The following is a 15,398-nucleotide window of genomic DNA, read 5'->3' on the forward strand; positions in this document are numbered from 1 at the left end:
TGGGGGCGGGGTGGTGGTGTGAACCGCGCATTCAATGCCCGTGGAATTTCCTGCGCGCGCGTGACGACGTGGCCCGTGGCCGGCGTCACGTCCTCGCACTGCTGTGCGTGTCTGCAGGGCTGCAGGCGGAGGCGGAGGCGGAGGCGCGGCGGCGCATGCATGCACGCCCGTCATCCGGACCGGACGTCAAGTGCTCATTTACTCACGGGAAGATCGACATGGACGAAAATGGTGGGGGTGCACGCTGCTGGCGTGCCACAGCCACTGCTCGTTGGGTCATCAACTCGTGATTCTTGTCCGTGTTTCGAAATTCGAATAGAGTAAGTACTAATACTGCTTGATGTCTTGATGTAAATCACAGACTCAGAACCCAAACCAGATTGTGAACGCTTGTTGTTATTATTTCATCGATACAGTGACTCAAACACAGTCCGCACCCAACAGCCCAAGAGAGCCTCTGCGCGGACCCTGGGCTTTCCTGCCGGGTAGACAGACAGACCTGCCACGCGTTTACGTAAACGATGATGTTAAGGTGGGACCGACTTGGCAGTGAGTGACTGAACGAGCTGTCATCGAGCTCGTGGGAACCACGTACCCGATTACCAGAAGCTACCTTCGCTCTGTCTAAAATGTTAAGAATCGGACAGACGGACAGTCAAGCAGCTCGTGTGCTGCACTGCTGCAGTGCTCGTGCTGCACGACTCTGCCCTACACTTACCACCAGGCCGGTTGGTTCCAAGTCCTAGTGCCACGCGGAAAACCAGTTTATTATAGTTGTATAATACTCCGTATATATCATTTTCCGGCGTCCGTTATCGTTTTGGCATCTCTCCTGATCAAAAGTACTCGTGGCAAAGTCCAGGTGACCTAAAACAGTTTCTGAGATGGTGACAGCATGCGCTGAGCCTTCCCGGGCACCAAGGGTCATGTCATGTGGTGCCTCGAGTACATACATTGTATAGATCATAATGGCAGAGAGCGCCTGATTGCCAACCTAAACAAGTCGCTCGTGACTACGTTTCACACCTGGTGGCTTCGCTTCGAACCGAACCTAAACTACTGACCCAGAAGAGCAGGTGACCGCACGTAGTACACGTAGCGTAGGTACGAGACATTTGCGCGCACGCAGACATGACATACGACTACTGCGTGCTACGCACCACTCGGACACACGGTTTGGAAACTGGAACTGAAAAACAAAGCAAGATAAGGATGAACGATGCATTTATGTGAAAGAGACGGAGGCGACGTTGTAAAACGCGACGGCAACAGGTGCGTTGCGTGCGTCTTCATACTGACCTTTCTCGGATCTACAGACGGCAAGCGGTTAAAACGTCGACAATGGCTTGAGATCGACCGATACGCGGCCCGGCACGACTCAGCCTGCGGACTCGAGTCCTTTCTCCCGCAGGTTACTCAAAGTGACCGCCACTTTTTTGTGCCTAAAGCACCCGCTCGCCCGCCACTCTGGTGGTGTTTGGGTTGCGTAGCATTTTTATTTTATTTGACAATTAGTGTTTAATTATAGATTATAAGGGAGTGTTTAGTTCTTCTTTTTTTTTGTTAAAAAAATATGTTTCGGTCTATTATTTTACAAAATAAAATTAAACATAATGCAAAACTTTTACCAAAAAAAGTGGTTATGTTGCATTTATTTTAGCCTCAAGAGGGCAAAAACCCCAAAATAGGCTCAAGAGACTCTCATAAGGGCAATAAATTCCGCATTTTAGATGGAACTATACATGATCATGAAAATTTTGGCATTTTACATTTTATCACTTCAAAGTAATTATCATTTTGCATTTTTGATTCTATGAGGAACTAAACACCCCTAATTAGGTTCAAAAAATTTATCTCGTAAATTATTCTCTAGTTATGTTTTTAGTTTTATAAATAGTCTATATTTAATATATTGAATTAAAATTTAACAACACGAACCAATCGGGCCTAAGAGCACTCCCAATGCAGAAACCAACATAGTTTCTATAGACATTAATTATGGTGCCACCTAAGCATTTTGCTGATGTGGTGTGGCAAGGTAGTTATTGAAAAGAGAGAGCAAAAATTATAGAAACTGGGTCTAACTTAGAAACCATGTCTACACGAAATCCAAGACATAAAGTGATGAATAGAGAGAGAATGAATATGATTGGATAACAAATTATTATATAGAAACTATTTATTAGAAGCATAGTTTCTATACATAGTGTCTAGGGGAGTGCGTCAACTGGTGCCAACCGAGGGAGGAGGTGCCTGCGAATTCATGGCGCTGTCTGTTGCTGCTGCTGCTGTCGACCACGTGGGCGGAAACGCGCATGCGTGTAATACACTGGACAGCTGACAAGAAATGTAGAACTTGTTTGCCGCTGTACTGGTACTAGAAGAAGGCAACGGCTTCACGTAACGGTAAATACGGACAGGGACACACAAGTGCACGGCTGATGTACGAGCACAGAAAATTTAGCTGGGGTAATCTTTTCTACACGCCATGCTGGTCAGACATGTCACGCATACGACCAGAAGCACACCATATATCGCAGTCCAACACACTCCATTTTCTCTGCATCGGGAGGCTTCAAGTTACAAGCCCACTTGTCAAACGTTACGGCACGAACACAGGCAACTCGACACCCGAAAGCATCCACGAACCACTGGATGCTGCCTAGGCAACACTGCGCATGATGCTGCACCATCCATTGTTATGGCAGCTCACTCCTGTTTGACATTTCTGAAATACGGTCTTCCTAGCTACAATATACAGTTGCGAACGAACTAAGACAAATGACAGTCTCAAGAGAAGCCGAGTTGCATTTCCAGCCATTCCTGTTTGAAATGCCACACGAAAGCTAGGGTCACGTATCAAGACGCATGGATGGTTAGATGATGCTGCAAACTTCCAAAGGCCGAGAACTACCCGTGTATGTAAATACAATCGCAATCAGTGGTAATTACAAATCCAACACGTCAAATCCCCGCAAGAAACTGCAAAAGGCCACCGTTGCCAACCGTCAGATCTTAGGACATCTCAAGGCTCGGGTTTGTTGTCTTCCTTGTCATTAGAGGTTGCGTCATCAGGGGCTGCACAAACGGAACACTGTCAGGGATGTGCAATAAAAACTATGAAACAGGCAAAGGATGCTTTGGTATATTTGATCACTCCCCATGTGCTACATGAATCGGCAAGCAATGACTACCTTGTTTGCTCCCCCTACAGCAGCAGGTGAAGAATTCTCCAAGTGGACGTCTAGGAACAGGAATAAGCTTTCCCACGAATGCCAGCGGCCAGCTGCAGAGCAATAAAGAGAATGATCAGATGCAATAGAGGAGAGAGAGAGAGAGAGAGGGGGGGGGGGGGGGGGGGATGGAACATCTAGAATGATATTACAATGGATCGCACCAGTAGTAATATACATATGAAACCAGAAGGAACATATCACGATTCTATCATGAGCTATTCTATTTCATCAGCAAGCATATGATAATCTTACCTGAAGAAAGCAAGGCCTATGGATACCAACCACAGCTGCCAGCTTAACTTTACTGTTGAGGCAAACTTGCCAAGGAACTCAACGATAAGCGCCTAAACATAAACAGGAATAAAAGAATGTGAGAACAGTACACCTAAATCATTTTATCTTAGTTCAGAAAGGAAATCCCTTTTAGAGATTCTACCTGGAGTATAACTGTTATTGCTATGATGCCAATAAAGAGGTGGTTCCCTGAAATGCCCTTGAATATATTGAGCTCATCTGGTTTACGTGAATTGAATTCGTTGAACACCTAAGAAGACAAAAATGCACATGTCAACCATTCGTTGCATAAACTCCAGAGTCACATTGGACAAAAAGGAAGAAACTTCTTTTCTAAGTTTAAGCTAAAACGCAGAACCTGGCAGAGAACAAATGTGTTGAATATGAAGGTATTTTTCACTTTATCTGCATGTGCTTTATCATCATTTTTCAACTGCAAGAGGCTTATTCCCTTGAAGTTGAGAGTAAGAAGGACTGAAACTTGAAACAAAGCCTGAACAAAGAACCAAGTGTTTAGTAGGATGATCTATACTGAGAATCACAAAATAAAGCAGCATATATAGCATACCATGATAATCAGGTTTCTCCACATGATATTTGTTATCAATGGCTCCCTGAAAAGGTGATAAGAAACCATTTAGCACCGCGAACACAAATATTTTTGACACTTCGATAGCAACATACAGAGATAAATGCTGACATACATTTGATGCAACTGAAATGACCTAGCAACTAAAATTATCAACAATCTTATATTTACAATTTATTGCAAAATACTTCATCTGACCACAAAAATGTAGTACCATTTAAGTTTGTCATAAGTCAAATCTTTTTTAACTTTAATACCATCAATAACTAAAATTTCACATAGATTGGCAACACAAGATTGATGCTAGCAGATTCATCATGAAAAATACTTTCATTTTTTCTATTTGGAATTTGTATTTTTATAGATATTGCTGATTATTGTATTAGAGGCCATGTCAATGTCAATGTCCCAACGCATTTGTGATCAGAGAAAGTAGTGTGTACAATTACGGAATATATTCAGTTTAAACAATGCTAGAAGACAGATGGCGATTCACTGCAATGTCCATAATGTTTGTCAACCAGATACCTTCTCCCTACTGGGGTCTCTCCATACGATGGTAAATGAGCAAATATAGCACATGCACAAGAACAAACCTTCTCCCTACGGGGGGTCTCTCCATAAGATGGTTTGTCGGTGGTTCTGTCGCCAATGCAAGGGCACCCAAAGTGTCCATAATTAGGTTAACCCACAGCAACTGTCAGCCAAGGGAGCAAAAATTAGAATTTTACCCAACACAACAGAGAATAGAGCTAGTAATTCAGATGTTTTTCGAAATACTAGCTGGACATGCACAGAACCGAAGAAAACTCCGAAGTATGTTGCAATTTTACAAACTAAATGATGATATAATGGAGGTTCCAATAGATCTCAGTGTACAAATACATACATCATAATAGAAAAGGATCTGAACTCAAACCTGGACAGCATTCAACGGCACGTTTCCAGAACTGACGGCAGCAACTACATTGATTATCAGAGCTGCGACGTTGACCGTTAGTTGGAACTGTATAAACTTCTGTATGTTTGCATACACCGAACGACCCCATCTGACAACCTAAAGCCAGAAACAAACACCATGAACTAGTAGCATCAGGCTAACAAGAAAAGATAAAGACAGTTAACGTACCCTCACGACTGATGCAAAATTATCATCCAAGATAATAATATCAGAACTCTCCTTGGCAACTTCAGTTCCCTGAATGCCCATTGATAGACCAATATCTGCCTGCAAGTTTTAGAGTTTTGTTAAGTACTACAAAAAGATGTTTCTTGAACATCTATGGAAAGATGCTTGTTTAAATTACATATTAGTAACTTGAAAGTTCATGTTCAAAATGGGCATTCAGGGACTAGTAGTCCACAAACCTCATGCAGTGCTGGGGCATCATTTGTGCCATCTCCAGTAACAGCAACAACGTGACCTCTTGCCCTCAGTGCCTTAACAAGTAATAGTTTATCATTTGGTGAAGACCTCCCCATCACCTGTAGCCATTATTAGAGCACACTTTAACCCAAAGACAAAAGATAGTATATCTGCATATGCAATGCATAAAGCAAAATTGGTGGAAAGTCTATTGTTTGAAGATTTATATAACAACTGAAAGGAAATAGCAAAATAGATAGGCACAAAAAACAAATTTCCTCATGTTAGCATGTTTGTATTTGTATTTTGGCCATTAGTGGGTAGCCGGGTACAGATAGATTAAGGGATTGTTACCCCATATCTTAACATGAAGTCACCACCAAATCTTGACACACCCAATTGAGTATTGAGTCAGCGCAGGTAAATTAAGGGATTGCCCTTCGATTAGAGCCTAGACAGCTTGTGCAATACTACTAATAACTGAATCACAGCGATTTTCATAGTTTTACATAGGTCATTTTCATTGTTTTTTCATCAAATATTTTATTTCTCAAGTTATAGGGCATAAGCAATGTCACAAAACGTGAGCAACAAAAAACTTGCTTGTTGCCACAATATTTCACATTGGGTCGGTTCGCACTAGTGTATATTATATCTGTTACCCGACATGGATACAGGTGCTGGGGGAGAGGGAGCCCGGGAAGGGGAGGAAGAGAGGGAGGGGGGCTACAATGACATATACTAACCACAGAAAATATTACAATAGTATCATAACAATGCAATGTTAGGGAAAATGCAAGGACAATAAACATACAGAGATTTTTTCAGCAGCTTCCTCCCTTTCTAAGTCTGACAGTGCCCGGAATGTTTTTCCTTCAATGATGACAGGCTCCAACACATTGGGATCATCAAGTATCCCGCACTCCAGGGCAATGGCTCTTGCGGTTTGAAGATTATCACCAGTAACCATACGCACCTAACAATTCAAATTAATGCTGAAAAGTGATGACTGAGAATAACTTTCAAGTAAACATCTCCAGACAAAGCAAAGGTATGGATTATGGAAGATAACATAAATGCCGACCTGTTCCTTCTGGATGCATCTAGTATAAAGTGACACAGAAACATGATAGTACCTTAATGCCAGCTGCCTGACATAAACGAACAGAATCTCGAACTCCTGGACGGCAGGGATCCTGCATCAGTTAACAGATGTATATTACTGGTATATTGATGACGATAGTTAACAGAGGCAGCACACTGTTAGCAAACACTGTACAATATTTGCTACATAACAAAGAAGGGAACATCGAAAAGCAAACACATTCTTCATCAAGATCATCTAAAGACAGACAACATAATTTAGAAATCAAGGTTGTGGATACAAGATACTGCCTGAATTGGCAGCAAACAACTGCTATAGTGGTTAATTTCTAGTGTTGTTGATTGGTTAAAGTTGTTCTTTGCAACCAAACAGTTTATACTGTCAAATTCAGTTAAAGAAACTGATAAATAGATCAATTCAGATGTACGGTCACATTGAGCTCTAAGGGACATAATAACAGGTTTAATTCATTTACAGGAAAGAAGCTGAAAAATAGACACATAATAACAAATACTTCGTGCGAAATGTGGAACAAATACTACTGAAAGGTAGCATTAACAATAAAAAGGGAGAGATGGAGAGTGCATCTATCAGAATATTTCAAAATTAGCAGCAATCAAAACTCTCAAATGTTATGTACCTTTATTCCCACAATGCCAAGCATAATCAGGTTATCTTCAGGCAGTTTCCACTCTTCCCTGTGATCTTCGTCTGGAACATCATCCATCTCATGAGTTCTATAGGCAAACGCAACACAGCGGAGGCTTGCAGCAGCCATGTCTTCAATAAATTTCTTGAATTCAGCAACCTGAAATATTAATAAACTAAGACCATACTATGCGAATGAAAAGAACGAACATGAAGTTCCCTTAAAAATTTGAAGAATGAATATACTTTTTCTGGAGTCATTGAATGCTTCGAACCATCAGTGTCAACCCAGCCTGTGCATGAATCCAAAATAATTTCAGCTGCTCCTTTCCAGTGTATATGGACCTCAGAGCCACCCTTCAAAAAACGAGAAGTGATTAGACATTGAAATATTCAAAATACAAATTGACAGTTTAACCAAAGGAGACACTGGTCAAGGAACAAAATATCTGCTTATATCATTCTTTTGTTTTCATATATTTTTTTCTAGAACCAGCAGGAGAGTTTCCACGATTGCTGAATACAAGATTTGAACGATGTGTCATGTAGGTGATAATTCAACATAATTAATATGTTTTAAAAAGGGAACCCTTACTAGGTGGAAACTAAAATGTTATGCTTTGAACAGTTATGGTTTTTGAACAATTATAGCCATTAGATGTGTGGCCGATACCAAGGGCCAACATGCATGCACCATATCAACCCATTTATGGTAGGGTAAAAACGAGAGGATGTAGCACAACATTATGAGTTTATGACTCGAATCACGACCAACTTAGGTCTTCAAAAGACATCACACAAGTACACAACATCTTCAGTTTTGCAGATAATTCAAATTACCAGGTGCACCGCAACCCCGCCTCGCTTTTTCTCTGAGTTGAAAGGAAATACATGAAGAATAGATGATTTCGATCTTGTTTCATTGAATTTCATACCCAGCTGTAGAAATGTGCCGACCATGATTAGCGATAGCAAGAGATTAACATATAGAAGGATCTAGGCTGAGACTACTATAAAAGGACTTTTCGCACCTTTAGCCCCCAAGACAGTATAGCCTTTTCTGTAGGTGATCCAGTCACCTCCGGTTCTTGACCACCATGCTGAGACATAGAACATAAGTCAGAACTCATGCCCCCAAGAAAGCACATGTCTGTTCATGCTCTCCTGATATTCTCAAGCCAGAAACAATAAATTGAACTTGAGAACTGGACATAAAATTTCCTCTTGAAAAGATCACTACACAGGCATGCATGTGCAATAAATCAAACAAAAATTGGCAGGATGCACCTTTTTTTTAACATAAGGATGCACCCTTTTTTTAACATAAGGATGCACCTTTTATCTAACCACTGATGGTGATGGCGCATAGGGATCGCTATTAAGCTATATCTTTAATAAAACCTGAAATTTCATATGCAACCGCATATGACTACTAACCTCGGGCTCAAATATGCTTCCAGAAGTGTTCTGTGCAATTCCTTCAACAATCAGCGATGTGACATCAGCAGATAACATCTGAGCATTATCAGGTGAGTCCATCTTCTTTCCACCAAAATATGCCTCAACAACAGTCATCTTAAAATCAAACAAGGAAGAAGAGAATTTAAAAATCAGGGCCAAGATGATTTAACAAACAGAATTATCTGAAACCTGTATGTCAGTATGTATAAAGTGAATAAACACCATCGCACCTGATTTAAAGTCAAGGTGCCAGTCTTGTCACTGCAGATTGTTGTGGCGGAACCCATCGTTTCACATGCAGAAAGCCTCCTCACCTATATTCCATGGGTAGTGAGTGTGCATAGCATTCGACGCCGGATCAAGTAGCATAACAAAACCAAGGTATAGAAAGTTGGGAACATACCAGAGCCTTGTCCTTCATCATTTTGCGCATTGAGAAAGCAAGCCTGACAAAAATAAAGCATGTTGAGTGGCAGGTGACGAAAGCGCTAGCAGAAAGTAACATGCAAACCATGCTTACGTCAGTGTGACAGCTAATGGTAGTCCTTCTGGAACAGCCACGACCACAATGGTGACCTATTTACACCTCAAGATGGTGAGACGAAAACTGTAAACACTAAAGCAGTATGCATAAACAGAGAACAGAATACCTACAGCCACTGTGAATATTCTAACTACTCCACGTATCGTCTGGCCTACACCCATCTTCCCTTTCACATATTGCACAGATCCATCAGGATTATAAGTATGCCCAGTGAAGTACCTACTCAAGAAAACAGGGTGATACAGATTGATGTAGATAAACAAAGTAGACAGTTAGCACACTAAAATATAAAGGCAATTTCACCTGGCCAAAAGTACAACCAGAACTGCAAGAGCAACAGACAGTCCAACCATTCCAATGAAAGTAGCGACACCATTCAAACGAACCTGCACCAGAACAACAAAGGCATGTAAAGTCAATAAACTCACGCAAAAGCTGGCAGCAACAACAAAATCAAACCTGAAGTGGTGTCTCTTCACCCGAATCTTCAGATATGCTTGCCATTAGCAATCCCCATTCAGTGTTGATTCCAACAGCAGTTACCTGGACATTACAACAATAGGGTTCAGTTGATAAATGCTCTACACTGTTCCAATCACTACCAGTGATTAAAGAGGCAATAGGCACTATATCATATGAAAGTAAGTTTGATACTGGAAAGTAACCGCACTAAAGCTTTAGATCAAACTTGGGCAACAAGAAGTAATCTACTATTTTCATGTACCTTTATCTACTATTTTCTTCTACACATCTATGAAATCGAATAATCCATAAGATTTTATTAAAGTATTTTCAAGACAAATCTAAACATACTATTTTCATGTCATAATCTAAATCTTAAAACTGGAAGTCAAAATTTCAGACATTTGACTGGATTCCTGTCTACAAAGTAACTGTGGCTGGGGAGTATGTGGATACAGAAACTTACCAGCATTGTGCCATAGCCATCAGCAACTTTGCAACCTGACATTAAAAATGGTGACTTCTGATCTTTGTGTACCTTCAAATAACCCCCATGTGGCCAAGTTAGGGTCAGATGTAACGCGTGTTACTTCCAAGGCTGCATATTGGAGTAACTTACAATTTTACTTTCTCCCGTCATGCTTGATTCATCTATGGAAAGGGAGTGCCCACAGACAAGGATACCATCTGCAGGGACCTGGCAAAGTAATTATAGGGTATCCTTCCTTAGAAATTGAAAGTAGACACATGACTCAAAAAATGAGGCTCATGCTCAGTGGCCTTCTCTACCTGGTCACCAATTTTGAGTGGAACAACATCTCCAACAACCAAATCATATATTGATACCATGATTCGCCTTCCACCTCTAACAACCTGAATGATTCGTAACGTTATTTGGGATCAACAAAGAAACCGATAGAAATAGATTCGTCTCTAATCCTCACCTCCAAACGAATGTTCTGTTTTTCTTCATTCAGATTTTGGAATTGCAGTGATTGCTTGTAGTCACTGATAGCTGAAAATTAACATGGAAAAATAATAGCCACTAGATTTTGAGCAACTGTACACGAACCGTAAAAGCTAGTTTTGGCACTAAGGAGTAAGAGAGGTTCAATTTGAAGTTTCAGGCATACATACTGGACTTTAACTTCATTGCTTTAGAGTTTAGACCAATACTAATTTTGCATCATTATATGTAACTTTTCACAAATTTGTCATTGGTTTTATCATCTATCACTTGATGATGTGATGTGAATAGAAACACACTGCTTGTTACTCCATGTTTAGTATACAAGGCATAACCACCTTTGTTTCAAAGACTAAGGAATGTATTTAATTCTCTCTCGACACTAGTACTGCCGCATGGTTATACGTGCGTCTAGAGAGAGCATGCCTCGTATTATAGGACTTGAATAAAAAGTGATTACACCTAATATATTAGGAGTTTAGGAAGGGGGGAGTATATGACAAAGAACACAGAAAGTCAGAGAAAAGTCATAGTGGCACACCTGTAACAAATACAACTAGAAGAACAGCAAAGGCAATGCTCGCTCCATCATACCAGCCTTCTTTTATGCCCTAATGTCAACATATTCCAATGTAAAAATAAAGGAGCAAAGATGAGCAACGTAACCAATGGTAAGCACATGGACAGATATAAGGAAATATGATGAAATCTGCACAAAAAAAAATGCATGCACCAGAAACTAGATGAAGCTTTTTCGAGAAAAAAAGAAACTAGATGAAGCTGGATAGATTTGAAATAGGATACAGAAACAGCAAAAAGGGGGGAAAAGAACAAAACAACTCATTCAGCTAGACAAAACACAGTTGGCAATCTTGTACAGTTAAGGGAGTCAAAAAAACTACAGATGTCATGCCCACCTCTGTTGTTATGCCCAAGGCCAGTGAAACAGCAGCAGCAACCATGAGGATGATTAGCGTCAAATCTTTACAAGCATCCCACACAAAAGCCTAAATACAATGTATAGTCAGCAGGAGTGACTAACCCAGAGAAAGCAAACGTACTATATCATAAAGGAAACCTTAGCATACCAAAAAGCTTCTTCCTTTCTTACGAGGATATGTATTTGATCCAAATGCATTTTTCCTTGCCATCAAATCTGAGTCATCTCCACTAATCCCCTTCTCTGTATCGGTTTTTAGCATATGTGCTACACCAGAAACCTGCGGAGGAAATTATAAGGTTGAAACTATCACAGGCAAGTAGTGAGGTAAATGATTATGACACCAGGATTAGCTCACCCCTCCGTATTGCTGCAGACCAGAGTAGTTGTGATCCCTTGTCAGTGCTGTAAGCTGGTCTTCTTTGATTCCGAAGCCAAGTGCCCCATCAGCACTAGGTACTGCACAAGTCAGGGTTGAAAACATATTAAAAGAATTGCAACAGCAGGATATCTTTCATTTTACTACGCTTTCAATAAGGATCACCGGTGCACAACGCATAGTACGCTGCAAAGAAGCAAAGCATGCTCCTATCATGTCCAAAATAAATGATCCTCCTAGAATGCATTGTCACATCAAACCACAAGGACCAGGATATGTAGCAGTTGGAAACAGGTTAAAGGTATTATGCAAGACCAGTACGAACAAAGTGCAATCCCCTAACAAAGGAGAGTGAGTAAACATTGGAATCAAACCTTTTGTTTCTTCAGACTGAACATGGATTCGGCCAGCCTCTTTGAAACGAAAAGCGGCCTGCAAAAAGAAATATAGACATAAGCTAATACCAAAAGGTAAACTTAAGGAATGATGAGACATTGTTTCTAGTAAGATACCCTTATAACATGTGCCTGTGCACGGATTTTTCTCCTGATTTCCTCCTTTTGTTCCTCCTTTTTCAAATCGAGAGTGTACCTAAAGCGCCTTGATGCATTCAGCACAAGGGCTGCTTGCTGCAATAACAGAAGGTATCAGAAACCAAACATATCAAAAGAACAATATCGAGCTAATCACTCTAGCTAAAAAAAAGTCTAGATATTTTAGGAAAGAAAAACTCAAGTAAATAACACTACAGTACCCCCACCATCTTAGGCAACTGTTTAGACATGTCTGCAGGTGTGACAATCCATACAATGTCGTCTTACAGTTTGACACACATCATCATATCTCATAGACTACTGTAGCAAGGCATATAGAAAGTTTGCACTACTATTACAGTCTGCAGCTTGGAAAGGTACAACTAGCAGTGCCAAGTTAACGATAAGAGAGCATCCTGTATAGTGAACTATTAAAGCATGAAGATTTTTAAAGTATGAGCAGTGAAATATATAGCAAGAGACAAAGAAAGGACTTAAGTACTTGGTCTGTTTGTTGTATATTCTCTCTACAGATTTATGTGTATTTTTAAAATAAATAAAATCCTACAGTGGGGGCTTCCCCTGCTGTATTTCCCGTTCAAAAAATTGCTCAAAAGTTGTAGGAAAGCTATTACTGTTGACAATTCCTGCAGGCTGTTTGCAATGTCCAACCATGACAAGAATATGTCCATACGAACATCAATATATTTGGCTTTCAAAAAAAGGTAAATTGACTATTGACTCTAGTTGCCAGCAGTTTTTTGCATAAACTGATTAGCTAGCTCTGCCTATACTTCAAAAATGTTACGCAATTTCTTACAGTTATTTAGTAAAAAAAAACATGAACAAGATGCAATTTGGTTCCAGGTTTTACGGGAAGGCCGTATCACAATTTCTTAGAGTTACTTAGTAAAAAAAACATGAACTAGATGCAATTTGGTTCCAGGTTTTACGGAAAGGCCGTATCAGAATATCCTCAACAATTGCAGACAACAACAACAACAGAACACATCTTTTGGTTTCTGCAACATTTGAGAGTTACAGAATAACTGCACAATGTAAATACAATGAGTTGTGGGGTCAAATGTCTTTCTCCTTTTGCTATGTTAACCATTCAATCAGGCATGTTGCAACAATTATTTCGGGATAGCCTAGAATCCTAATTAGGTTTGGCATTTGGAGGATCAGGGCTTCCACGTAGTAAATCCACTAGCCCGCTGGCAAACCGGAAGAACTAGTACATCTCTCACATCCTAAGCAGTTGGGGCCCTTCAGTTTCACTCAAATCCACCAAGCAATCCACTAGTCAGAGAACTCAAAACAAATACTCCAGTTTAGTAATTTTCCAATCCAATTCAAAAAGTCAGAAGCCGGCATAAAGCTAGTATATAAAATTAAGTGTGGCAGGAAGGCTCAACACGTAGACAACCATCTGCCGCGTGGCCAAGCTGGCTGGAACATTCTACACCCAGAGTTCCAAGCAATATCCGTTTTAGGAAATTGCAATGCATTAGAATCAGGAAAAGGGTACAGTGGCCCAAATCTAACGCAAGTGCGGGCACATGAAATGGACCGAACAATTCTAAAGTATTCATGATAAAAAAAAAGTTGAAAGCGGCGAACAAATCCGAGCAGCATTTATCACTGAAAAAGCACCCGTCCAGAATCAAATCTGAATAAATGACTCAGTACTAGACGCGCATTGGTTACAGGCCAAATCGAACTGACGCGACAACGAAAGGACGCGTCGGACCACTCAAATGCAACAGTGGAAAAGGAGATGCATGAACTCCTGGAAAAAAAAAAGTTTCTAAAAAATCGTAAAAGGTGAATCTGAAAGCAAGCTGGAATGCTAAAGCAATGCCGAACGCTAGGCGTATAATCCCAGTGAAATCCATCGAAGACCATCAAATGGGCTGGAACGGCTGAACCATCTACAGTCTACAGATGGAACGCAGCTCTACCCTAAGCCCATGCTAAAAAAAAGGACTAGAAATCTGAACTCTGAACACATGCTGTGATATCTAATTCACCAACTTCTCTCGGGGAAAAGAAAGGGTCCGAATTCAATTAGAAAGGGGAAAGGGTGAAGAAATAAATTCGAATTCACAAACCCAAACCGATAGTGAAAGCGCAAACAGAAGTCCCATGCTAGCGACACGCTGCTTCAAACAAATTCAAACAGATACACCGCACTCCGCAGAAGTCCCTTGCAAAAAAAAACAAAATCTAACGCGAAAACCTCGCCGGCGCGAGTGGGATGCTCTCCCCACAAAACAATCGAGAGCTCCGGTCACAAACACACGCATCCAAAGCAGGGGACAAAAAAAAACTACACACTGCTCCAAAACCAACCACAATGAGCCCAAACCAGTACAGACACACACACACCACTGTGCACCGGAAGGCGCTCGCCGACAACAAAATGACGACGAGCATGGAGGAGCGAGCTTACCCTCCACTTCCTGAGCCGCTCGAGGGGTGCGCCCTTAGCGGGGATGTCGAACGGGTCGGCGTCGCCGCCGAAGCTGCCCCGGCCGCTGCTGCCGCCACCGCCGCCGCCGCCGCTATTCCGCCGCAGCGCCAGCCCGCCGCCCGACGAAGAGGACTCCATCCCGGCCGCTGGCGAGAGAGAGAGAGGAGAGAGAGAGAGAGAGAGAGGCGCCGACCAAAACCCTGAACCCAGGAGCCGCGAACTCAGGGCACCGCCTCCGATTTATGGGACTCGGCTGCCGCTCGGAGCAGGCGCGCAGAAGGTTCCAGGCGAGCGGCGTTTCTGCTTGGATTTCCTTTGGGAGAGGCCAGCAGTTTTGGAATGCAATGGAGGGCAGCTGCGGAGTTTTGGAACGGGAGTGCCTGCCGTGAAGCCTGAAC

General features: G+C 41.5%; 1 protein-coding gene across 1 annotated transcript; it reads right to left on the minus strand.

Annotated features, from left to right (window-relative positions):
- Nucleotides 2,888–15,398, minus strand: LOC8072298 (calcium-transporting ATPase 5, plasma membrane-type). Its single transcript, XM_002448436.2, has 34 exons — nucleotides 14,980–15,398; nucleotides 12,504–12,620; nucleotides 12,366–12,423; nucleotides 11,971–12,071; nucleotides 11,761–11,892; nucleotides 11,590–11,679; nucleotides 11,214–11,283; nucleotides 10,650–10,720; nucleotides 10,495–10,578; nucleotides 10,325–10,402; nucleotides 10,172–10,243; nucleotides 9,703–9,786; nucleotides 9,547–9,629; nucleotides 9,354–9,462; nucleotides 9,220–9,275; nucleotides 9,103–9,145; nucleotides 8,930–9,013; nucleotides 8,676–8,813; nucleotides 8,270–8,338; nucleotides 8,079–8,177; nucleotides 7,485–7,595; nucleotides 7,231–7,398; nucleotides 6,622–6,681; nucleotides 6,300–6,461; nucleotides 5,488–5,604; nucleotides 5,249–5,347; nucleotides 5,039–5,176; nucleotides 4,716–4,816; nucleotides 4,099–4,144; nucleotides 3,889–4,023; nucleotides 3,673–3,780; nucleotides 3,489–3,580; nucleotides 3,195–3,286; nucleotides 2,888–3,078 (listed from the first exon to the last, which is right to left on the minus strand). The coding sequence occupies exons 1-34, from the start codon at nucleotides 15,136–15,138 to the stop codon at nucleotides 3,026–3,028; spliced, it is 3,279 nt and encodes a 1,092-aa protein (XP_002448481.1). The 5' UTR covers nucleotides 15,139–15,398; the 3' UTR covers nucleotides 2,888–3,025.

This window comes from Sorghum bicolor, chromosome 6 (genome assembly GCF_000003195.3).
Source record: "Sorghum bicolor cultivar BTx623 chromosome 6, Sorghum_bicolor_NCBIv3, whole genome shotgun sequence".
NCBI lineage: Eukaryota > Viridiplantae > Streptophyta > Magnoliopsida > Poales > Poaceae > Sorghum > Sorghum bicolor.